Source organism: Medicago sativa, chromosome 6, assembly GCF_051527215.1.
Source record: "Medicago sativa cultivar Bolivia chromosome 6, Bolivia_mono, whole genome shotgun sequence".
NCBI classification, from domain to species: Eukaryota; Viridiplantae; Streptophyta; class Magnoliopsida; order Fabales; family Fabaceae; genus Medicago; species Medicago sativa.
The window spans coordinates 43,130,043-43,156,297 of NC_140754.1; the positions used below are offsets into that span (position 1 = coordinate 43,130,043).

At 33.8% G+C, this 26,255-nt stretch overlaps 1 protein-coding gene and 1 long non-coding RNA gene across 8 annotated transcripts; both read right to left on the bottom strand.

Annotated features, from left to right (window-relative positions):
- Positions 1–11,475: 11,475 nt before the first annotated feature.
- LOC146915291 (uncharacterized) lies at positions 11,476–16,638 on the bottom strand. Of its 4 annotated transcripts, none has more exons than XR_015014550.1 (6): positions 16,281–16,638; positions 15,127–15,408; positions 13,102–13,181; positions 12,871–13,011; positions 12,167–12,242; positions 11,476–11,922 (listed from the first exon to the last, which is right to left on the bottom strand). It is a non-coding gene; the product is annotated as an uncharacterized LOC146915291 (long non-coding RNA). The 4 variants fall into 4 exon arrangements; XR_015014549.1 differs by having other exon boundaries at positions 11,476–12,070; positions 15,127–15,495; XR_015014548.1 differs by lacking the exon at positions 12,167–12,242.
- Positions 16,639–23,269: 6,631 nt separating this feature from the next.
- On the bottom strand, positions 23,270–25,627 carry LOC146915292 (putative alpha-mannosidase At5g13980). 4 transcript variants are annotated; one of them, XM_085717736.1, is made up of 6 exons: positions 24,511–24,846; positions 24,301–24,421; positions 24,092–24,139; positions 23,862–23,981; positions 23,681–23,746; positions 23,270–23,570 (listed from the first exon to the last, which is right to left on the bottom strand). In XM_085717736.1, the coding sequence occupies exons 2-6, from the start codon at positions 24,406–24,408 to the stop codon at positions 23,367–23,369; spliced, it is 546 nt and encodes a 181-aa protein (XP_085573862.1). In that variant the 5' UTR covers positions 24,409–24,421; positions 24,511–24,846; the 3' UTR covers positions 23,270–23,366. The 4 variants fall into 4 exon arrangements, with proteins under 4 accessions (XP_085573862.1, XP_085573861.1, XP_085573859.1 ...); XM_085717735.1 differs by having other exon boundaries at positions 24,301–24,437; positions 24,511–24,844; XM_085717733.1 differs by having other exon boundaries at positions 24,301–24,839.
- Positions 25,628–26,255: the final 628 nt, after the last annotated feature.

Sequence of the window (26,255 nt, forward strand, 5' to 3'; positions counted from 1 at the left end):
CTTGATTTTCTAGGGTATGGTTTTATCTTTAGTGATTTGATTTTAGTTACCATGTGTAACTAAATATTTTTAGGTTTTTGTTGGATATTTATTTATTATAATATGTCATTTTATTTTATTTATTTTTTTGTTCGCTATTAAGTTTCTGATTTAGTTATTTATTTCAAAGGAGTGTAACCCTAGATTAGGTACTTAGATTGTGACATGGCCTAACATTGCTTCTATTATCTTGCTGCTTATATCTTGATATTTATAGCATTATACTAGTAATTATCTGTATAGGAAGTAAGTGATTATTAACTAGCAAAAGATACAGAAAGAGAGTTGACCCTAGTTATAGGTACTTAGGGGGTGACATTGCTAAGACTAAGTGGTGCTCTATCAAACATAGGATGTAACTAGTTAGTAATTAGGGAAACAAGTGTCTCCAGGGAATAAGGCTTTATCGAACCATTCTATTGAAACCCTTAGTAAGGTAGACGTAGATTAGAGTTTCCTATTTGTAGAACTACTAAGAGCGTAGAGAGGGTGTGGTATGAGTGTCCTAAGATTCATAGATGGACAGACCTAAAGGAACCTTGGCCTTCATTGCCTTGGGAAACACTGGAAAAACCAATTTAAGTTTATGTTTCAATTACCTTTGAATTAGCAAGCCCCCGCACGTAAAAATCAACATGCGATCTGCAGGTGCAGTTAGCCATCGGAGGGATATACCAAATTAGGTTAGTAACGTCCCAACAGCCTCATCAATTGTATAGTCTACCTAAGATAAATAAACACGACACTGTTGTTACTTAATATCCAACAATATAAACTGTGGATTCGAAGAATCCTAACCATTGCTTACGTTTCTGCAACCAAAAGCAGGTAAACTTCTTTGTTGCAAACAGATAAGTATTAAAACCCTTCTAACTCTTTTATCTTTTATATCGTCAACTTACAAAATTAAGTAACGCGAATTGTTTGGATGAAACGACAATTCCTGTGGATACGATACTCCACTTACACTTTATTACTTGGTAAACAATTTCGTACACTTGCCTAATCTGATACGCATCAAGTTACTTATTTATAACATTATTTTTCTATAAAAAAGGGTATAGTAAGCATAATAATTATAAATATAATTATTATTATGGATTTTATATGTGTTTAGTCCATGCAAATAGGGGTCATTTAAAATTTGGTCCATGGATTTGCTAATCCTTCTTTGTTATCACTGCAAAATTTAATCATTAAAAATTTAGTCCCTCTCCCCAATTAATCATTGCCACGTCACTCATTTCTTGACGTGGCAATCTAAGTAGGCAAATTAGGGAGTGTGTTGAAAAAAATACCCTTAGCTTCTGCAGACCAATCCTCCTCAATGACCAAAGTGCCCGTGAGTTTATCTTCTCATCTCTTATCATCATCATCCCAAAACTTTTGTTCTTATTTCTTCATTCTTTATCTCTTTACCTATTATTTGAACAAAACCATTTTTCCGCCTTGTTGTTCATCACTTGAAGAATCTATGAGATTGTAACTGAGATTGTAACACTTTTTCACAATGAAGCCAGAAGACTAGATATGGGAAGATGAGTTGCCGTCGGAAGCAAGCTCACCGTCGTCGAAGCGTGCATGCCATATCCAACAACATCCACTGTTTTCTATGTGACAGTGTTTTCTCCGCGACACCGTTTTCTCTGCTTCTAACCCTTCATGAAACTGGTGATTTTCTATTTGCGAAAACTTGTGCCGGTGATTTTTCCGGTGCCGGTGCAGTTGTTGTTTCTTCTCCGTCGTTTTGTGAGGCAGAAATTTGGTCAAATGACAAGAGTAGGAAGAAGGAAGAAAAATGTTGAATGCATGTGTGAAACATGACTACTGTTAGTGAATAACAATTAATATATTTAGTCTAATTGTAAATGTGTGATTGTGTTTGTTGGATCCATGTTGGCTCAACAAATAATTCTCTGTTCAATGCTTATGAATTATGCTTAAGAATTCATTATGGCTAAGGTTTGAACAAGATGAAGAGGATGAAGGTGGTGATAGAGAATTCATATGGGGGTATTTTTGTGTGGAAGAGATGAAAATTTAAGGGTAAATGTTTCATTTCACTTTTGGCTAAGACCCTAGGGCTATTTTCGTGTGTTCACGCCAAAATTTGTTGACTCACACTGCACGTCAGCTAATCAGTGACGTGGCAGGGATTAGTTGGGGAGAGGGACTAAATTTTAAATGATTAAATTATGTCGTGGCTAAAAACAAGGATTAGCAAATTCAGGGACCAAATTTTAAATGACCCTTATTTGCAGGTACTAAACACATATAAAAGCTATTATTATTTACAATTACTTCTAGAATGTGCTACTTGGGTATTTTTGTTAAGGATTGTGTTTTATCTTGGTTTTCGGGTGTCAAACATTGATTACGTTTAAACCTTTTTAACCTTTGATATCTCATTTTTTCTTGGGAAGGGAAAAAATAAGCAAAACCCTTGAGAATCGAGGTCCGGGAGTTGTTTTCGCTACGGGAAGGTGTTAGGCACCCATAACGACTATAGTAACCTATAGGAACCGTCTTTACTTTCTACGCGCGCGCTTTATTTTTAAATGCTATTTGGAAAAGTGATATTTACACCTAACGGTTTACTAAGTGAAGAATTGGAGGGAGAAGAATGTGTTTGAATTTTGTTTTATTTGAATTGAAGGAATATTGGTTCCTTGCCTACGTACCCTTTTAAGGGATCAAATCCACCGTAGTTCTCTTCCAAAAATGTTTTTGTTTTTGTTGGTTGATTTTAAGTTTGAAAATTGGATTTTTGAAGAATGAGAGAGAGAGGCCTCAAGGGCATAAGATTGTGAAAGGTGGGATTTGATTAGTGATTTTGGAAAAAAGTCAAGTATGATTAATTTTCTTTGAAATTTGATTAAGAAAATAAAAGGAAAATACAATGGGATTTTAATCCCAAGGTTTATTTAGAAAATGGTTTGAGTGATATTGTTCATGTTTATTTGAAAAATGATTTTTGCTAAGTTTCAAGTCCTAAACATACATCTAAAGCATTCAAACCCTAAACATACATCTAAACATGCATATCCTAGCCATACATCTAGAAATATCTATGTGATGTGTGTGCATGTGTCGGTGCTTGTGTCGGTGTACATCATTAGAGTCCATAGTCCATATTACATCCTTCACTTACATACACACTACTTCCTTGTGAGAACTTAGTCTCACATAAATGAATTAAAAGCAAAAGAAATCTAAAGAAATGAGATGGGAAAGTGTGATGGAGAATATGCTTATGATGTATGAAACATGAAACAAGAAAATGTTAGTAGCATAGGGTAATATCAAAGAAAATAAAACAAGTAAAATATTAAGACAAAAGCATAGAAAACTTCACAAAAACAAAGCCAAAAAGTGCAAAAATATAACTAAAATTTACTCACAAAATGCAAGAATCCTATTGCCTAAAATTCTCACATTCTAATACATTTTTCAAAGGCTTAGAATCAGGTCTTGAAATGAGAATTAAGGCAACATGATGAACTTGACATTTTTAAAGTGAATTTAGACATATATGCATTATTTATTCACAAATGTAACTTGGAAACCAAGCAACTAATCAAGATTCACACACAAGCATCAAAATTATGTACAAACAGTAGCTAAAGATTCATAGAATCATATAACATGTGCATCAAATAACCACCAAGAACATAGAATGGAATTGAGCAATTTTTTAGAGGTTTTTTTTTTTCACATAAAATCAAGAAATAATGCAAGAAAATGTGATAATGTTTTTTAACAAAATTTTCAGTAAACAAAATGCATAGAAACATCACAAAAATAACAAGAAATATACATGAATTTTTTTTTAGAATTTTTAAGGGATTTTTAAAGCTCAAGAACATATAAAACTTCACAAATTTTTAAAAAATAGTAAACAATTAACAAGAAAAATACCACACATATTGTTAATCAAGATCTAACACATAACAACATCACAAAAATGCCAAGAAACTGATCAAGAACATATAGATTTTTTTTTAGGAATTTTATAGTACAAAAATAAGCATGCAGGGGTTCAAATAGCAGTTTTTAGCAAGAAACGCAGGAAACAGGGGGGGGGTGTGCATAGCCAACGCATACAACATGGGCCTGGGGAGAGCATGGAGCGGGTTAGGGTTAAGGAACACGGGTTGAACCGGTTCATTGGCCTATATAAGGCCTTGAACCCTTGTTGCCCATTTTCTCACTCCCTTTCTCACACTAAAATGGAACCTAGAGAGAGAGAGTCTGCAAGTGACTCTCTTTTCTCCGACGAGGCTTCCCCTCCTCCGGTCATCTTCCTCCTTTCTCCGACGTGGTGGCCGATGGTGGCGCCGCCGCGTCGGAGCTCCAAACCACTCCGATTCTAAATCTAATTACATATTCTCAAAGCTCTCCCTCTCCTCTTTTCAATTCTGAGGCTGGATTTCTAAAAAGATCTTTGAATCGGCGTAGATCTAGAAAGGAACTTACGGTTCTCATGTTTTTCGAAAGTTTTCTTCGAATCTTGTTCGATCTACACCGGTTTGATGATGAACACTACACATATTTGTTGAAAACTGGAAAATAACAGTGAGTTTGAGAAATTACCTCTTGAATTTTCGGAGATGCGAATGAAAGATCCAGAGAAAACTTTTGAATCCGAAAATAATTTGATGTTCTTCGTGTTCCTTTTCACTGGTTCAACGTTCACTTCGTTCTTTCTTCTTCTCTTCGTACGATTAAGCCTTTGTGATCGTGTTTGGATTCGTCACCGTAGGTAATGAATTCGCACTGGAATTGCGAAGCAATGGTTCAGTGATGAGCATCCAGCAATGGATCGCTGAGAACCGTGACGAATTTCACGAATTTGGCTTGAATTGTTGATCCTGGAAAATTAGGGTTTGTACGTGATTTTGTGAATTTCTTGTTTTTCTGTGGAATTGAAACGATTTTGATGATTGTGATGGTTCTGTGATGTTAAATTTTGGGCGATTTGAAGGATTTGATGAAGAATTGAAAGGATTAGGGTTTGGAGGAGATGAAGTTCTGCGAAGTTCTTGATGAACTTCAAAGAAATTCTTCAGATTCTTGAACCTTGATCTAACTAACAAGAGAGAGAAAATTGTGATGTGTTTGTGTGTGTGTTGGCAGAAAAAAATGAATCGTCCCCTTGACTTTGACTGATGACTGGGCTTTTATAGCTGACACATGTGATGTTCTGGACCAATAACAATCTGCCACGTGGACTGGACTTGTAACAAACTTTTGGACTAATCTGCAATTAACTAAAAATAAAGGACTAAAATGCAAAAATAGCAAAAGGACTAAAAATGTAATTAAAATAAAATTGGTAAAAAATGTAATTTGAAAATAACGTAAAGTGAAACGATTAAAAACGACAAAACGGACTAAAACGAACCAATTACTTATTGAGGTACTTTAAAGTAACCTCTCTCTGCACTGGGGACCAAAACGACTCAAAATGACTCAGATTCATTTTTAAAATGGATTTTATCATGAAATTAAAGCAAGAGTTTATTCGAACCAATTGAAAAGCCTCAGAGACAATTTTTTTTAGAAATTAAACAGAGTTTTGACATAGGAAATGACTAAAATGCCCCCAGGAGCTAGACTGACTCAAAATGACTTTAAACGTAATTTTTGAAATGGTTTTTGACATGAGATTGAAACAAGGGCTTATACAAACCAATTGAAAAAAAAACTCAAACAATTTTCAAGGATTAAAAGGAGCTGAATGCAGGAAATGACTAAAATACCCTTTTCCATGAATTTTGCAAATAACATTGAAATAGGATATAGAGAAATATGCAATTGATTAGAGACAAATTCAAATGACTTGAAATGCAAGAAAAAGTTTTGGATGACTTGAAATGTAAGAAATCATGGACAAATACACAGTTGAAAAGATTTGTAAAGCTAAGTTGAGAGATAAAGCAGAGTAAAATGTCAGTGTAGACAATAGCAAATTGGGAATTATTCAAGAATAGTAGACATTTATCAAAGATGAAAGAAGACTTTGAACAAGTAGTTTTAGGTCCAAAATTAGGGTATAACAGATTGTTTCAGGAAACTATTCATGGAAAACTTTGCAGCAAACCAGTTCAATCATTACAACAAAACATACCAGATGGAGTGCTATGAACCCAGTCCTTACGCCAAGGAGTATGCACGATACAAACTTTTGGACAATATTCATTTCTCTTTAGAAAACTCTTACTTCACTTTTATGAAAGAAATGCAATGCAGCCTTTCTGACATTACCAATAAAAAGAAAGAGATTGAACGTAATTTTCAAAATAGAATCTCAAACGTAGAAACCAAATTAAAAATCGTTCAAGAATTGTCCAATTCAAATAGAAATATATGTCATACTGGAATGGCTGTAGAATTAAAAAGAAAAAAGATGTTGGCTCCTTTAGAGGTTAATAAGAAGAGAATAGAGGAAAAGCAAAGCATAATTCAGCCGAAGGAACCACTTAGAGAGCAAAATCCAGGTGTAGGAACAAGACGGAAAGAAACAAGTGTTGAAGAAGACAACTCTAAGGATCCCCCATGCCGAACAAAAATGCCTTACCCTCGCATTAGAAAAAAACCTCATAATAAGGAAGAAGATGAAGAATTGCAAGGATTCATTGAATTGTTGAAGAATTTACAAGTAAACATCTCCTTTGCTGAAGTATTAAATAAAATGCCCATCTACGCAAAATTTATGAAGAAGAAGGATTTACCAAAATGAAGATCAGCAGTACTAACCGGAAGTTGTAGAGCAATACTTCAAGGACAGTTACCTCTAAAGAAGAATGACCCTGGAAGTTTCAATTATATTGGGAAGTTGTCTATAAAAGAAGATCGGTGTAGTCTAGGTGAAGGAATAAACTTGACTCCGACATGGCTAATGGGAAAGCTCAGAAATATTCAGGTACAACCATCCACTATCAATCTAACATGTGCAGATGGATCAATCAAAAATTCAGATGGAGTGATGAACAACATAGTGGTGCAAGAAAATACTTCATCAAACTTCGTAACATCAGAGACTCAAAACAAGACTCACTTGCTACAAAAGTCTCAGTGTCACGTGAGGAGGAGGAGCACATATTCAACAAAACACTTGTAAAAATGACAAATAGAACATAAAAAAACATGTCATTCGTTAAATCGAACATGGTCATCTTGGTCACCTAACCATCCCTATCATACTCTCACTCAGCAGATATTCAAGTCATCAAATCAATTACATCTACACAAAAATAAACAAAGGATAACAAAAATAACTTTATAAAATCTATTCCAGTACCAAACAAAAGAAACTCACCAACCAAATAATCATAGTCAGTAGTCTGAGAACAAACTTCACTGATCTTGGTTAGAGACAGACCATATTGTGGGATAAGGGAATTCTCAACCTTTGTCTTCATTTGAAAGATTAACTTGTAAGGATGAAATATGGTACGGTATGCACCAAACCCTAGGGCAACAGAGAAGTATGACATCTTGAAAACCTCCCCTTCCACCAGCTTCTTCTGGAAAACATATAACAGTTGTTTCCAAATAGTAGCAGGATTCTTGGCACCTATCATAAACAAAAAAAATAAAATAAATAAAGGATTCAATCTGCCATTCGACAGTTGAAGCACCAACATAGCAATTTAAAAAAAATACCTTTTGATCAATCAATACCGTCTCCAGCGAGTTAGGTTCATTAGGATTGAGAAATACTGTAAATTCCCACATCCTAAGCACACACACCTTGATCAATGTCAGACAGACAATCAACTGATTTTTCCGTCAAAGGACGATGAACCAAAAACTCTATTGAAGATCAAACTCACAAGCAAATACAACACACAATTTCAAATTTAAAGTCAGTGATAAGTAGATATCTATTCAACCCGATTCCCAAATACATACTTATATAGAGTTCAAGCAAAGGGGGGAAACGGAGATATCAAAACAAATTATACTCTCCTTTAGACAATTTCTGAACAAAAACAACAAAATACTTAAAAGATAGAACCAGATTTGCTGAATACCACTGACACTACTACAAACAAACAAAAAATTGGAATTTTCTGTCAGATATCGACCCACCGCATACAAAAAAGAAACATCTCTTCTCACATTACATCTTCTACCATCCATTCTCCAGGAAAATGCTAAATTAGAAACCCTTGCTCTGGGCTTACCTCGTCCTATGTCGACTGAGCTTGGAGGGATGATTTAATTTCAAAAAATAAATTGATCATATGCTTGAAGCATGCTCTACGTTTGAGCAATTATAACACAAGTTGCTTAGTGTTCAATTTCTTCATATACTTGACAGATGTAGAATTAATCAACATTGTTGAAAGGTATCATCTTTTACTTACAATTTATATGTCATGTAGGACAATATATTTCTCCTTTTCCTATCTCATTTTGTTCATCTCCTTAATTAATGAATTCCAAAAAATTAAGGTGATGAACAAAATGAGATAGGAAAAAGAGAAATATATTGTCCTACATGACATACAAATTGTAAGTAAAAGATGATACCTTTCAACAACGATGATTAATTCTGCATCTGTCAAGTATATGAAGAAATTGAACACTAAGCAAATTGTATTATAATTGCTCAAACGTAGAGCATACTTCAATCATATGATCAATTTATTTTTTGAAATTAAATCATCCCTCCAAGCTCAGTCGAGATAGGACGAGGTAAACCCAGAGCAAGGGGTTTCGACAAATTGCATTCCATGATTTGCAAACCATGGAGACAACTGAAAGTTAAACAACATTAAGTTTTAAGAAATCTCTAATAAGGATATCATAGAACATATATTCAATGGAGATTCTACTAGCTGAATTGTTTTTCTTCATTGTTAACGTTTTAGACATTAATAAATATTGTTGTTGTAACCAATGTGAAACAGCTACCACTACACTTTCATGGTATGACGTAGAACATATATAATGACAATTACCTAGGTTTTTTTAACTAATTTTTATTTTATTATTTATCTTTTCCACCTATTTTTATTCACCAGGGAATCAAAAATTAAATGATGAGACAAAAATTTGAATCGATTGAAATATGATTTTATTTTTCTCTGAGTATTAATTAATTAATAATTTACACTAAAATCCAATGTGAATTAACTATTTCTCCACATCATACCATTAGAGTGTAGTGTAGTGGGGTGATTTTTCCACTTAAAATCTGTGTGTTAATAAGTGTTTTTTGTACTAGTGATATAACTCAATGTTAACAAAATATATTCACATAATTAATAATGAACAACATCAAAACTATCAACATTAGCTTAAATGATTCAAAACCGAAAGCAAATAATATGATATGAATATCAATTTATATAATGGAAAATGAATATAATTAAGATTGGATATTTGGTATTAATGACATACCTTTTGTACTTCGTTGTCTTGATAATAGACATTTAATCTCATTTTCATAACAGAATCGCCAACGTCTTGTTCAACTTAATCTTAATCAATTGTAATTCAAACCGGGATTGATCGAGAGGACATAATATCTTGACTAGAAACCAACCGCATAACTAGGTCAAATAATCAGATCGAGAGTGCCGCCAACCCGATGTTGATTTATAAAATCAAATCCAAAATGGATTTAATAAATTCTACTTAAAAACCTAGTTTGCTTATGAGTTTGATTGAATATTAATACAGTAGTAATTGTCAGATTTATATGTTGTATTTTGTTTCTTGGTATCTCGATTGTTTCAAAAATTAAAAATAAAAAGCTTAGAACAATTGAGATACCAAAAAACAAAATAGAAAATACAACATATATCAAGAAAAAAATGAAGAAGAAACGAGGTATAAACATAGTGGGAGAAGGAACTGCGAAAACGAGATGCAGCGGCGTCTAATATATAGAATGATGGTGACTTTAGGGTTAGGAACAAGTTTGGGCGCGGGTCTAGCAAACTCGATTTAACTATTACAATTAAATATATGGGCTTTGAATTGGGCCTATAAATTGGATTTAATAAACTTTTTTTATCGGCATCTTTTTAGATTTTCTCCTTCGAGATTTTACTAAAACTACCATTATTTTTTAATTAAAAAAATTAAATTCTAGATAACAAATGTCTAGAAAAAGTGTTTGTAAAAAGTTATTTTAGTTTACCAATGAAAAAATGTTTGTAAAATTCACCAATGAAATGTTCGATGGTCTCATCAAGCACAATGGATGTTCATAATGAGGCTGATTTTACCAATTCAATTGAGATATTTTTCTTGGTTTTAAAAATTTCTTCTTTTGATATTCATCTTTAATGATACATTTCTTCTCAAACTTTTTTATAAGGTTATGGCTTCTTATTTTAAAAGTCTATTGCAACTATTAATCTTTGATCCCATGGAGTAGGAGGAAGTGCTGAGACAATTGCATGTTAGAATTAGGTCGCAATAAAAACATAATTCATAAAATTTATTCAATACAAAATAATTATGAATTATTAGCGGAAGCAAACAAAAAATTTGTTTGAATATACAACATGTTTGGTCCATCAAGGATATTAATAATCAGGTATTTAGAATATCTGATGAAGATTTAATGGCAGCCCTTTCAACTGAAAAGATTTGAAAACATAGAGAAGAGGTGACCTGAAACACACAACAAATATTGGCAACGATCGGTTTGGTTCTTCCTCAACCAGTGCTTTATGCCTCAAGTTCTCTTCATATCAGAAGAAGAGAGAGCATGTCGTGTACGGTGTATTGGGGGCCATATAGCCTCTTATAATGTGATGATCAATTCAAGTTTTTTATTTTTCTGTAAAAGTGCAAGATCTAAAAAAAAATTCCTTTCTAGTTCATGTTGTTTGGAAATGTGAAGATGTGAGGTTGTATATTTTATTTTCTTGTAACAAAATACTATTACTGGGTTTGTAACATCCCACTCATCAGTTACTGGACTTTTATCAGTTGGGTGTGTCAGAGGACAAATGTCCATGAAAGTTAATTATGACCACTACAAGAAAAACTGCATTTTGCGACTTTTAAAATTGCATTTTGCGACTGTTAGAAGGGTCGCAAATGTACATTTGCGACTGTTCCCCAACAGTCACATTTGTTGGGGTCGCAACTGTCTTTTGCGACCCTTCATAGAACAGTCACACCAACTGCCGCAGAAGGTGTTGCGACCCTTCATCAACAGTCGCAAATGTTATGTTTTTTTTTAAAAAAAAGGGACTTGCGACCCTTCACCAACAGTCGCAAATGTTAAGTTTTTTTTTAAAAAAAGGGGCTTGCGACCTTTCACAAACAGTCGCAAATGTTGAGTTTTTAAAAAAAATAAAAATTGAATGGGGCAGTTTTTATCTGACAGGAACCTTAAAAAACAACTCATATCAGCTCATGAAATGTTATTCTTTGTTAGTATACCATAACGCTACAAAATGGTTTTGCACTCAATAACACACGCAAATGTTCATTCCTTGCATGAAAAACTTAAGAGTTTACATGTTATATCAATTGAATACACATCAACAAAACATCTTGATCACTAAATTGAATACACATTCAACATAAAGGAAAAAGGCTCAGTCACATGATAGCCATTAATCTAAATCTATCGGTTAAGATTAATTGTTCTCATCTCTACAAATAACCAAGTGTGTGTGTGTGCACGCGCGTGTTTGCTTCCCAATTTCAAAGAATAATATGAACCACCCAGACTTCTCACTAAACTGCTCACCCAAAAAACAGCAAAAACAGGCCGTCCACACCCTAAAACAGCAGATCACAGCAACCTGCCACCACAGAAACAGCTGCTGACAGCAGCATACACACGGCTAACAACCGCACCAAAACAGCCAAAACCACCCGAACCAGCCAAAAAAAACAGACCTGCAACCAAATAGATACCGACAGCGTATTGAAAGCTGCTAACAACATATTGCAACCAATGTTATAGTATTACTCTGCTACTCACTTGTGCAGATTGGAAGAAGTTACTTTGTGGATGAGTATGAAGTTGATAAATGTTACAAAATGTCTAAATGGAAAAAATAAACAGTGAGATATATACAACACATTCATTAGGGCTTGCCAAATGACAATAACTTAATCACATTGTATACAAAAGAACTACCTTATATTCATTTTTTGTCAATGAAGGGACCACCTGGAAGAAGTTACTATGTGGATATGGGTCGTTTAGAGCTTACCTAAAGAAAGTATGTGCATGCAATTGCTCAGTTAAAGTTTTACTATATATATATATATATATATATATATATATATATATATATATATATATATATATATATATATATAAGGGAAACAAGACATTATGAGGACTCATGAGCTATAGTGTGAGACAACTTACAAAAATGAGCAAACTATAAGCTAACACGGTAAACTGGAGTAACAGAAGAGGGAGAGCCATGTTCATATTTTCATAGGCTATCACTAAAATAACTTGTGACCACACAAACAAACTAGACTTTACTGCTTTAGGTGAGGTAAATCATGGTTGAATCACCTCATAGACACTTGTGTTCAGTCAATGGGAAAGCTCTATAACATGTATATAGTGTGTGGACAGCCTATGTTGGACAACACAAAAATTATTGAATTTGTCACCACAAGCATTCATACAAATGAAAGTCATGATGTTTCCTTTCAGTAATGTAACTTCATATGAAAGGAAAATTTGGAAGATAAACAATAACCCATAAGTGGCTTGACTGATCCAATGTCCATCTTGCGAAAAAAAACACAACAGATGCAGCTATTATAGACGGAAAGAGATTTAATAAACCATAGTTCGTTAGTGTTAATTGGAGAACTTACGAGGCAATTAGCATGGAACTTGCAAGTGATGCCTAGCAGTTGAAGTTTCTGTCTTCCGGTGTAATTTTTGGAGAGAAACCAATCTATGAGATATACAGTGAGATAAAAAGTGTTTGCTTGCAGTTTTTATTCCTTAGAAACCTGAAAACAAAGTTCAACACAAGTTAATTCGATGAAGTTGATCTTGAAGACCTTCAAAATCTAGAAATACAAAAGGTTCAAGTGACGTACCTAGAGCCTTATTGTTAGAGACTTGGCTACCTGCCTACTAGTTTCTGAGGTTCACCATTTGGAATAGGTACATTCTTAACCTGTAACATGGACGTATCACAAGGGTTAAACTTGTTCCAAAACACAATATGCAATAATTGGTGCATTTGTCTAGAAAGTTAGAAACCACCAAATTCATGAATAAGAAATTATAGAGTTCGTGAATAATTCAATTAGTTGCTGCAAAAGTAATTAACATTGAAAAAGGAACATATTTTTTAATGGTATCTCCTACTTAGTTGCTGCAAAGTTCACTTAGCTCTTTCTTTGACAAGGTAATTGTGATCATTGAAGAGGTGGACCCTTAATATACATTTCAAATACCTAAATGTGTCTACCCTTGTTATCTTCAACTTCTTAACGACATATCAGAACATCCTAAAGTGCAAAAGACATTGATATCCAAAACAGAACATACATAATGTATTGTTGTTATTCAAAGACAAGAATAAAAATCAGACATCACACACACCCACACCCACACACACACACACACACACACACACACAAACACATCACCTCAACTGATTACTAAAACCACATGTATATGAAACCACAACAACTACGAAAACATTCCAGTGAGACAGTCACAGTTATGTATACAAAAACTCAGCCCTGATACCTTTCTCAATTATAATTGCTGAAGAACAAAAGCAGTGAATGTTCATTTGTTTGAAATTTCATATCTGGTAAGACGACGTGCTGACAATTTCACAAACCTAATTTACAAACAGTGACTGAAAATGACTAAGTGCTGGAAAACAGAGTCATAAAAACAAGACCATACTAAGCTTTTTATCTTTTATTATATAAAATAGCATATAGATAAGAAATTATTATATGATAAACATTCATATGAAGCCTATAATACACCTGAGACCAAACAAAGATAAGCAATAAAAATAACAAGGCTTTCTATACTATGAAAGACAACTATTAAGTACTAATATCACATACTCTCACGCCAATGATTTCATAGGATCACTACACCTTTACCACATACCATGTGAGCAGGCATCATATCTTAAGATAAGAGGAGGAGATGATAGCTTTCACAAAGAGGATTAGTTATTTCAATTTTAAGGTAATCTTTGGGTCATTATATACAGTATACCATGTTTTTAAGTTTATTATCTTTGTAAACAAAAACTTATTATTTAACAATCCTACAAGCACGCATCTTCATCATAAAAGCTTCATGTGAATTTCTAGAAGGTCTTTTAGCTACAAGAATGCAACAAGTAACATCATATTATGAAAAATTAAAAGCCTAAAACCTATAAATTTGTAATTGGTGTAATAGCTCATTTGACTTCAAGAAATCATTTTCCAATCATACAAAAGATGGCAGCAAATGATTCTCTAACTATATAACAATTTTCTGAAATGTATACCTTTTGCCCGCAAGTTGACACTAATACTATTAAGCGAACTTTTGTCTACCAAGTCCTTATGAACAAGTGTTTCCTAAAAGTTGAAATTTAAATAACAAACAGTTTTCTTCCAAAGTTATCTCACCTTTTCAGAAAATTAAATGCAATGAGCACATTAACCTTACGTAATCTTCATGAATGCCAAATTATATTTTATTTCTATATGTATTACATTCACGATAGAATATAATGGCATTGTTAACCTATGAAGCACGGATACGGACAAGGACACCAGACAACACACAGACACTTCTAATAATTTGAGAAAATAACATAATTCAGTGTAATTATAAGTGTCGGTGTCGTGTCGGTGTCGGATGCCACACGTGTACGACACTGGGACACGCCTTATCCAAGGAGTGTCCGTGCTTCATAGTAGTTAACACCCCACTACTCGGTTGGGTCCAAATTAAAGTTCTTCCTCATTTTAATTCATTGAAAAATTAAAAGCAGGTACCACAAGATATTGACAACTAATCAATATAAGGATATTTATAAATAAATAAAAAATTGATACAAATAATTTGGTCAAATAGGTAACTATAAGATCCACCTGCACAAAGCCAAAACCTTTGCAATGCCCAATGTCATCAAGAGGCGTCTGGACCAGCTCAACTTGACCAAATGCTTCAAACACCTAAACAAGCAAACATGAAAAAAGAGTAAAGAAACTAATTAGAAGCAAAGATGGAAAAGTACCGTCATTCCAGACTTTCAAATAATTAAAAGGAGCATAAAAGCACTCAGTCCAGGAACTTATCTCATTCCACTCTCCACAATTCATCATACGATAAGGATCCATTTCTGACTACGCCTCTTTCTAAATCTTTTGCAGCTGCATTCAAAAGCATTCAATGAAAGAAAATGAACCAACGTTATGGCAATAAGGAATTTTTTGTATTCAACCAGGTTGCTCTAAGCCCTGATATTCATGAACATTAGGCTTGAGTAAGCTGGGTTCTCCAACTCACCACATAAAACAGTAAATTTGCAATTAGTTTTATATTAGTCAAATGAATCACTCATTAGAGAGGAAAAGAAAAAGTCTATTGGAGAAGGATTCTGACTACAGGGTTACATTCTGATTCAAACCCTACATTTGTTGTTTTCGTCTCATGGTTTGACAGTAGGATTGGATAAACTCAAGATCATAAATATTCTGACTGTTCATACATTCAATTTCTAAGTGTGTGTATTTGGAATAGGTTTTACGCACTAATTTTAATAGTATAAAAATTTAGTGTTGCAAACCAAAACAAAACTAATTCCAAACCAAAACAATCGGTGCTATCTTACGAGTAGGGTGTAAGGATTAAACAAATCGGTGCATATTTCAGGTCATCGGTTTGCTTCAAATCTACATATCGGAACCAAAACCGACCGATGCTTAATCATTAGGTTTATCTTTGTCCTTATGTTTACTAGTTTGTTTACAGCATTACTATATTGACTTTCATTTCAGCCATCATTTTAAGAAAAGTTCATGGCACTCCAAATGACATTCGTAATAACAGACATTACTAATTTCTTCTATTATTCAACAGTTAATGCACAACCCTAACCAAATTACCAAATAATTTACAACCATTTTGCTATAAATTACTACAAAACATGCACTTATACAGGGTTAAATACTTTCCTCCAAATTCATGTTTAATAATAAGAAAGAAATGAATAAATTAAAAAAAAATAGAGATTTATATATACCTTTCTTGACCAGCAGTATCCCAAATCTGAGCTTTAACAACCTTATCATCAACGTGAATGCTTCTAGTAGCGAATTCAACACCAATGGTGGATTTAGATTCGAGGCTGAATTCGTTTTTTGTGAATCTAGAAAGAAGATTTGATTTACCAACACCTGAATCACCAATCAATACCACTTTGAATAGATAATCGTAATCATGTTAGGATTTGGGGGTTTTGGGGGTTAGGTTTTGTGAATCTGAGCATCGATTGTTGGAGGTTTTGGGGGTTAGGTTTTGTGAATCTCATGTTAGGTTTTGGGGGTTTGGTTTTGTCATTTTCGTCATTCTGAGATTGAGTGAGTGAGATTGAGTGAGAGTGAGATGAATATTTGATAGTGTTTTGTGTTTGGTAGAAAGATTTGGGGGTTTTGGGAAAGTGAGAAAGGGGGGAATGAACGTCAAAAAAAAAGAAAGGGGGGGAATGAAATTTTGGTCAAGCGGGCAGTGAAAATTATAACGCGTCTTGTAATTAATTATCAAAGAAAACTTGCGACGGTTCACAAAACAGCCGCAACAACTGTTGCAAAAATGCACTTTGAGGCAGTTGCAAGTTAAGGGTCGCAGATGAAGTGTCGCCATTTCCCTATTTTCTTGTAGTGGACGGAGAATATTGTCATGCAAGTCAGTCAAGCACAAGTTCAGTTATCAATATCAATTTAAGTACGTTTAAGATGAAGGGTATTTTAGTAACTTAGCCGCATGGACTATTTAAGGCCACAAGGGGCATTTCCCTTCATTTTTCATGCTCTTTCTCTCTCTAGAAGGAAAATTCTGAAACTTGCTCTCCCTTCTCTCTAAAAAAACGTGGCTCACTCTCCCTCTACTCACCAAGCTTCCAAACCTTCTTTCCCGCATGAATTGAGTTTATGTTTTGGTACCCACATGAATTAGGAACAAGTAGAAGCTTGAATTTAGCTTTATTTTCAACTCTAACATCATCAAATAAGGAATCAAGGGGCTAGGGTTGTATTGGCCAAAGTTGGAAATTGGAGCTTGAGCTGGTAATTATTTCACAAGTCTTGATTGGTGATTTCTTAAACAGGTCTTACCCTTGGGTTATGTGTGATTGTTGTGTGAGAAATTGTATTTAATTAGAATCTCATGAATTAGGTATTTAGTACCCCTTATTCCATGATTTGCTAGAATGATGTTAATGTTTTCCATGCATTCCATTCCTAATGTTTTTATGACATTTTGGAAGTACTATATGTATTAGAACACTTGGCTTTGAGGTTTTGAAGTCCAAAACACGTTTATGCACTTCTGGACTGATGAAACATGATATAAGCGAGTTGAACTCGCTTAAAGCGTGTAAAGTTAAGGGAAAACACGCCATTAGCAAGTTAAGGGCGAGTTTGAAACCTTTTCAAGAGTTTTCATCCGTCCTGTGGTCCGGTAGTGGTCATCCGAGTCCCGTCTCTGCAGTCTTTTTCTAACCTATGAACCCCTCAATATCAAGTGTCTAATTTACATTACTACTTAAGATTTCAAAAGGGAAATGCATGAGAAAACATTATCATTGTTCGGCAACGAATGGCACATGAGTAAAAGACAAGAATTATGTTCAGGTAGTAATCTAACCTCTAAGTATTGGGAAATATATAGAACCTTGACTTAGATAGTTGAGATTACTTATGCTAGCATGTTGCCAAGGTGTATTAAGTTATGAAATATCAAGAATATAACATGATATGTCATGTCTCTTGCAATCCACGCTAGGGGGATACAAGAGGTTCACATTAGGGGGTCGGGATACGCTCTGCAAGGTACGCTCGCACGACATTAAGAGGAGTCCGATGTTAACCTTAGATAGGATTTTCATCGGTTATGTTATGGGATTGTACTCGGGGTTACTCCACCCGGTTACACTCCGTAAAACAAACTCAGATAAGTTATGTACATTAAACCCTAACTTTTAAAATTATGATGTGATATGACCATGCTTATGATATGTTAGGTACCATGTACATGAACATGTAGAAGCTTATACGATCTTAGTATGTGCACGATCGTTTAGGTATGCAAGATATTCACACATGTATAATCAACCGAATGGTTGTATTGTAGACATATGGCAACCATAGGTTTCCCGAGGTTTCCTATAGCCTAGGATTAGGTAGAACTCACTGAGATATTATGTCTCATCCCAATCCTTTTGTTTACAGATCAGCAGGTCAGTTTGGTAAGAGGAGGCGGTCTTGAAGTTGAATGGATCATCATGAAGAACTTGTTTTGTACTAGTTGTAAACTATTCTCATGGATTTAAGTATTTTTCAGATGTAATGTACTGGATGTTAGCGTTGTTTTACCATTTGTACGAACTTGTATTGATGTATTTATTCATTCATTCAAGTAATTTACGTTGTAAATTTTTAATGTATCCAGTACTAAGTTAACGCACTTGCTAAGTATTCTAGACACGCTTAGTATGGGTGTTATAGGGCTGTATAAAATAGAGGGGAGCAAGATGAAGAGGAATAATATGAGATTTGGTGAAGAACAACGCTTCCTCTTGTTTTTCGAAAAATTGTGTAGGGCGAAGGTCAAATAAGAGAAAGGGTAAAATTGACACTTTCCATAATTTGTTGGGTAAAAGATTAAATGTAGTGGTATATTGTATAATGTTCAAAGATTAATTAAACGATCCAAATAACACTATGTTGATAAAAAATATTAAAGAACCGAAAGAACTTATTTAAAAATAATGATAATACTATTTTTAGAAAAAATGTAATATAACAAACTTCTTTAAGAGGTTGGTAATAAACCTTTCATGCAATTTGAATCATAAATCCAACCAAGACCGTCTTTATGAAATTGGAGGCCCGATTCTCATAATAAAATAAACTATTGATTAAAAAAGAACACAATTTTTTAAAAAGAATAATTTTCTATTTAAATTTAAAATAACATCCGTAAACATAAATAATATTCACCGTTGTAAGTCTAACACCACATGTGACCAATCACTAAAACCCGATCATTTGCTAATAGACATCTATGAATCCTTTCGCATTTATGGGAGACTAGGATAAATATATCTGTTGACCTTTTCTCTCTCACTCTTGGATGGGATATTGCAAACTTCCCCTTCTCTTCCATTTCTATATTGTTAACCCAAACGAGTTTCATTCCCCAATCTATCTAACTAGTTCAAGGACAATTTTGCAATATCCCATCCATGGTTAAAAAACAAAACAAAAGTCATGTTATAAGATACAAATACCTTTTTTAGATCCAAATTAGTGGGGAAGTTGTGTATTCCCCTTAAATTACAAAATAGGCACTTCATTTCAGAGGATCACGAGAACCAACCTTTGACCTATTAGAATAGGTTAATCATCCACCTTTAACAATGCAGCCTTGTGAACTTTCTTAGTGTCTCTTGAGATAACTTTTTGATAGCCTTAATCATCCACCTTATCATGATATACTACATGATCCTCACCATTTTTGGCAGTTGATTTAGATTGAGAGTTTGAGTGTTGTATTGCTTTCCGTTGGCTCTACTGTTGACTTGCATCTTAAGATTTATGATTTGTTGTGCTTCAGTCGCTTCCAATTCTGCTAAGTTTGCTCATAACTCTTTAAGCAAGTAAATGTCTCATTGAACAATTTTTTCCCTCTATGTGAATTTTGTTTGGCATCATCAAATTCTGAGCCATCACTACTCAAAACCTCTTCATTGTTCACAAATTCCTCTCCGACAATATTTTTCCATCATTGTTCTCTGGAAAATCAGCAATATAAGATCCAATTTCTTCAATAATTTAATTTCTTCCAGATAAAGGCTAACACATTTGTAATGTGTATATAAATCTAGATGATTCCCATTATCTATGCCAACAAAAAAGGCATAGCCTTTCCTTTCAACCATTATTCTATTTCTTAGTTTCTGACTCAAATTCATATCAACTAGAAGATATACGCCATTTTTCAAGCATTCAAATCATTACAATCTGCTCAGTTAAAAGAGAGGTTAAATCTCAAGAAGTTTGTAGAAACAAGGTGTCTTTGAAAACCAAACATACAACCTCTCTCTTTCTAAAAACTTCCTCTTCAGATTAAACACTTTTTATAAGATAATCGTAACAAAGATCTAGCAGATAATTGTAAGTTTTCTTTCTTTCAAGTATATTGGTGGAGCATCAGCATATCTAAAGGAAAATAAGTTACTTTTGTTGTGAATTCGTTAAAAATTCACACCAATAAAAACCTGTTGTGTGGAGCAAATTAAGCACGCAACCAATATCAATGTGGATGACAGTTATAAACACAGGCAAAATTAGAAAACAGCTAGAGGGAAGAGAAAGAACACAAGATAATTTGTTTACCTAGTTTGGTCCAATACTGACCTACTCTAGGGGATAGACCGGTTTCCGTTCCACTATAATTTTTGAATAACTTTACAAAATATTCCAAAGGGTTACAAGAATCGGTGTTCATACCTAATTCTAGCCAAAATCCCGAATCTCTTCCCGTAACCAAGAGACTCAATCTTAATAGTGTTTGTTCAAGGTGAATCAAATGATGATTCAATCTCAACCCTAGTGTTTGTTGCCAAGAGAAAACACTACAAACCCCAGTATTGTTGTTGGCATCTAAACCATAGTTTTCTGAAAATACATTTTTATTTTTCTCCTTTAGCGCAAAAACAGGCTCCAATTTTTTACGAGACAGAACCTCCAAAACTGCACCCAAAGAGCATCAAAGAGGGATATTTTCTAACCCCCTTCTATTTTTTATTATGTATGTTACTTTTTATTTCACCTTTGATTAAGATTAAGGTTCAGAGATGAACCAATTTATTGGTTCGATTCTTTTATAAGTACAACATCAGAGGGGCCTATTACTGGAAACATCTTAGGACTTACTTTGTTAGTTGCAGTTAACATAAAACTTTGATGATATTTTATATAGGACCGTGCTCTAATCCAACAAAGACATTGTGGGGATTGGATGAATTCTAATCTCCATTTCGATCAAATTCTATGATATGAAAATAATCAAAAGACAAAAAATTTGCCTTGAAATCAACGATTCAACAACAACTGCAACACCATATTTCAACAACAACATTATTAATCAAACACCAACAAGAACATCGATGAGTAAAAGAAATTTCTTCATCTAGTTCATTGATGCACTCGTGATTTATTCATATGTTCTAAGAAAATCAAACTTAACCGAATAGCTTGAACATATCTCACCAAGGTAGCGGCGTCTAACTCAATTGGTCACTTCAAAATATACCTATAAATTATATGGAACATGGTTCTCACCTCATTGCCGCTATGAGATTTTATTTGGGTAATCGAACATGTCTGTTTGAGTCAATGGAGAGACAACGGCACTCAACATTGACCACCATTAATTCTTTAGTTGAATTGATCCATCAAACCAAACAACGTAACAACCACGTACATATACAAAACAAATTATATTGGGTTTCCAATTGTTGTGGTTGATGAAAATTTTGGAAGTGCACCAAACCAGTACAAGTAAAGAAGTAGTATAAGTTATCATATCCACAACAATTGTCGTTTTTGATTAGAAAATCAAACTAACTTGCAAGAGATTCAATGGAGTTTGTTTTCATATTATAGAATTCGATTGAAATTTCAAAAACACACTTCAGATTTTAGAATCCATATGGAGGCAAAACATAAATTAAAGAGGGCATGCGAGAGGGGTGGGGCAAGATTATAATTTCTTGAGGACTAATGTCAACAATACTCAAGTCAATAAAATTGAAGTCAACAAGACTCTTAAGGTAAATGTTATTAATTAGTTGTTAAATTAGTTTTTCTTCTTTGTTTGAAATTGAACCGAAGACTTCTTACTCTTTAACCCGTCACTTAAACCAAAATACATCGAAATAAACTATCAAAAATTGTGCTTCCGGTAAAATGACACATCTTAGGGAGATGGATTAAGAAATCATCCAAGATAAAGTTCAATATGAATAACATGAGGTAAATCCGTCTTGCTCTTTTAAGAGAGTAATTTTTAAAAATGGATCCTGCACAAATGGGTTCCACTGTCATTAATTATCTGTATTTTTTAAAACTTATTTATGTCTTTATCTCTCTACATTAATTATTACTAAGGCTTACAAAAGGACTCACTTTGTCATTGTTCAGCTCAAGATGAAGCAGCTGAAACTTTCCAAACCAAGGTGGTATTTTTAAGTAGTGTTTGTTTTGGTGTAAATTGATATCTTCACACCAATCTACAAAGTCTAATCATGAAGTTCTAGAAGACCATATTTGCAGCAAAGTACTCCAACAAAAAATTTAACATGAGATCACTAATTAAACTAGAAAAGATGTGTACTAAATACCAAAGGCTACAAGTGTGGATAATTAACATTGCAGTAAAATGAAATTCTTTGTTTAATACTCTTTCAATTGATTTCCAATATGACATCACTAAATGAGAAAGCAAGTTATTTGAAGACGAAGACCTAAACCGACGAAAAAACGAAGAATTTGGGCCGATATGTCATGCACCAAACACATGTGAAATGTGCCATATGTAGGAGCTGGCACTAGTGCAGAAAACACTTTTTAAATCAGGTGAATATGACTTTTTAAATCGGGTGAACATCCGATTTATAGGTGGCCGATTTAAAAAGTGTATTTGATTTTAAGTCAGCCCCCTTTACCCGATTTAAAATCGTTTAATTTAAATCGGTTGAACCCATCTAAAATCTTTTATTTTAAATCGGTTGACCCCATTTAAAAAAGGCTAACAAGAGACAAAAATCTTTGAATTTAAATCGGTTCACCCCATTTAAATTCTCTCTATTTAATTTTTTTTTTATAACACTAGTACACACATCAGTTCAACAACAACATAAGTGAAAAGAACAATAACAGAATGCATAGCCTTACATAAATTTCCAACATCAGTTCTAATAAAAAAACATATACTAACATCATGGGGTAGCACTAGTACACACATTTATTCTAAATCAGTGATATCTCACAAGGTTGCATAGAAATTCAACTAGCCAAGATCCTACAAATTACAATAATAAGGCTCAACATAAAATCAGGAAAATTCTCAACAATTGGTTATTTGATTGGTATAATATAGAGTGATACATAATGAGCATAAGCGCATAACAAACCGATGAACCATTAGCTCCAATTGTCCATCTACGATACTTGGAACCACCCACAGACCTATCTACCAATACAGAAAACTCTTTGCTTTTATCTCTTAGGTAAATTCCAAGGTTGATCTGAAACAAGAATATAGAATTCATTAATCGACAACTTTGAAAGATTTTTTCTTCATGTGTATAATGTATGATATTGTGATACACGTGGCTTAAAAATCAACATAACATACAGGGTAATAATTTCCAGCAACAGGTTGATTCACTTCCAAGTTCCAGTCTTTTCTATATTCTCGAACCTGTACAAGTATGCATCATCATAGAAGTTAAACCTGTACAGGTTGATTCATTGTATTTAGTATTGTCATAGAAAAACTCTAACTAGAAAATAATTGTTAAACCTGTTTGACATACCCGTTCGATGAAATCACGTCCATTAGAATCAGTATAGAAGGTTTTGCTGCTTGCTAGATTTGTTTTAATCTCAGTTGCAATTTCTTTGCCCACTCCATCGTCAATCGGTATAGGTCCAACCTAATGTCAACAAATTTTTCATGATTACATGCTCTTATAAAATAAAGTATCGACTATCGAGTAATTATGTTCGAAAAACAGGAAAAAAAAAATAAAAGAATAAGACTTACAATAAACACAACTTCAGCATGTTCTTTTCCTTTGAACAGTCTGGTAGTCTGTTCAATTAAGACAATAGTCAATTATTGATATAGCTATATGGAGCTTTCAACAAGGGACAATAAAGAATAAGCCTACTGCATGCCTCTTAACAGATTCCAAGTTTTATCTCTAAATGGATATAAAATATAACGAGTAATGTATCATACAAATCACATACCTTTCTTTTCCTGTTGATATATTGAGTAAGCTTCCCTTCCTTCCTTGAGTAAACAAGTTTCAAGTTTCCTAGGCCTACTTCAAATGTATCACTCTGATTCCCTGACATGTGTGCTATATCCCTATCGGAAATAGCAGCTGCAAGCACAAGTATTTGAATGAGTGATGACATAACACAACTCTCAAGAATGAATCACTGATCAGAGCTAACCTGGTTGTTCACCAAGTATCCCTATACCACATTTTATCCCTATAAAAAAAAGTGCTCTATTATCACTTAAAATATCAAAACACGATTATCCCAATACCACATAACACAACAATAACAATTCTGAAAAGCAAAAAATTCAACATAGCAACATCAATTTAAACACAAAATCCCTTTATGGCTACAAATATCAAATCCCAAAGAAGGAAAATTTAATTTTTTTTTTAGACTAGATAAACCAGAGATAATCAACATAGCAACATCAATCTAATTTTTTAGGCAAACACCTGCTAGTAAATTGTTATATAAGAATGTTAATCCTACATAGCTAAGAACAAAACAACTATTATAATTATAAATCAGTTGAGGAAAATAAGCTCCTGCTGAAAGAAATAAGTAATCAACTTAACTGAAACAATTTGAAACAAAAATAAAAATAAAAACAGGGTTCCATTATGGTAAAACAAATCAGGCATGTGTAAAGTCTTCTTTAATGTGATTAAGACAAGTACTAAAACTCGATGAGGGTTCACATTTCTCAACATCGAAAAAGAAAAACACAGGAGGGCAGCATCTCATAATGAACTAAAAATGCCGAGTAAGTAAAGTGAAAAGAACACTAAACAACCAAATGTCATTAAACTGGTATGTAACTAGTAGGAGGGAAATGTATATTTTTGAAGTTAGAAGGTTGTTTTTGGGGGGACCCATTGAACTCCAATGGCTGCATTGATGCAGAAGGACCCATCGAGATGGTTAATAGCATTATGAGCGCCGTCCCTGGTGGAAAAGCTAACAAAGCCAAAGCGCCCATTACAGCCAAACTCATGATCAATAGCAACATCAGCACTGGTCATATTTCCAAAAGGATTGCAGAGTTCAGCCAAATCAGAGTTAGTCTTGACGTAGTACGGGAGGTTGGTTACCAGAACAGAATTAGTGTTCTCATGATAGGACCCAGTCGCAGAAGTATCTTCTCAACAAAAGCTTCCAGATAGTGAGGTACGTGAAAACTCCCAATCTTGACTGGAGGTTTAAGATCGGGTTTACAAGGAGTGTCACAGCAAGCCATTAGATCGTCCAGATGGTTGACACAAACAGATATAATGAGATTGATTGATAGACATGAAATTCATTGTAGTATGTAGATACATCCGGTATTCAATTAACTTTGTTGGTGTTAATATTAGTGATATTAACCAACTTGGGTTGAACCGAAACCTGTAGATACAAACAGGTATAATGAGATTGATAGATAGACAATAAATTCAATGGTTTTAACATATATTGTAGTCTGTGAAGCATTCAGTATTCAATTAACTTTGTTAGTGTTAATAATAGTGATATTAACCAACTTGGGTTGGACCGAAACCTGTAGATACAAACAGGTATAATGAGATTGATAGATAGACAATAAATTCATTTGTTTTAACATATATTGTAGTCCGTGAGTATTCAATTAACTTTGTTAGTTTTAGTCCGTGATGCACCGGGTATTCAATTAACATTGTTAGTGGCATCAGGCATTCAATTAACTTTGTTAGTGTTTGTGAAGCATGGATACGGACACGGACACTAACATGCCGACACAGCTAATAATTTTAGAAAATCACATAATTCAGTGTACCATGTTTGCTTAAGAACCCTACAATTTTGGCTTAAGGCCACCCCCTGATCCCAATTTTCGTGGGGGATTGAAACCATTTGTACCAAGTTTTCAAAAGTGATATTGAAATTTGCTTAGGAAT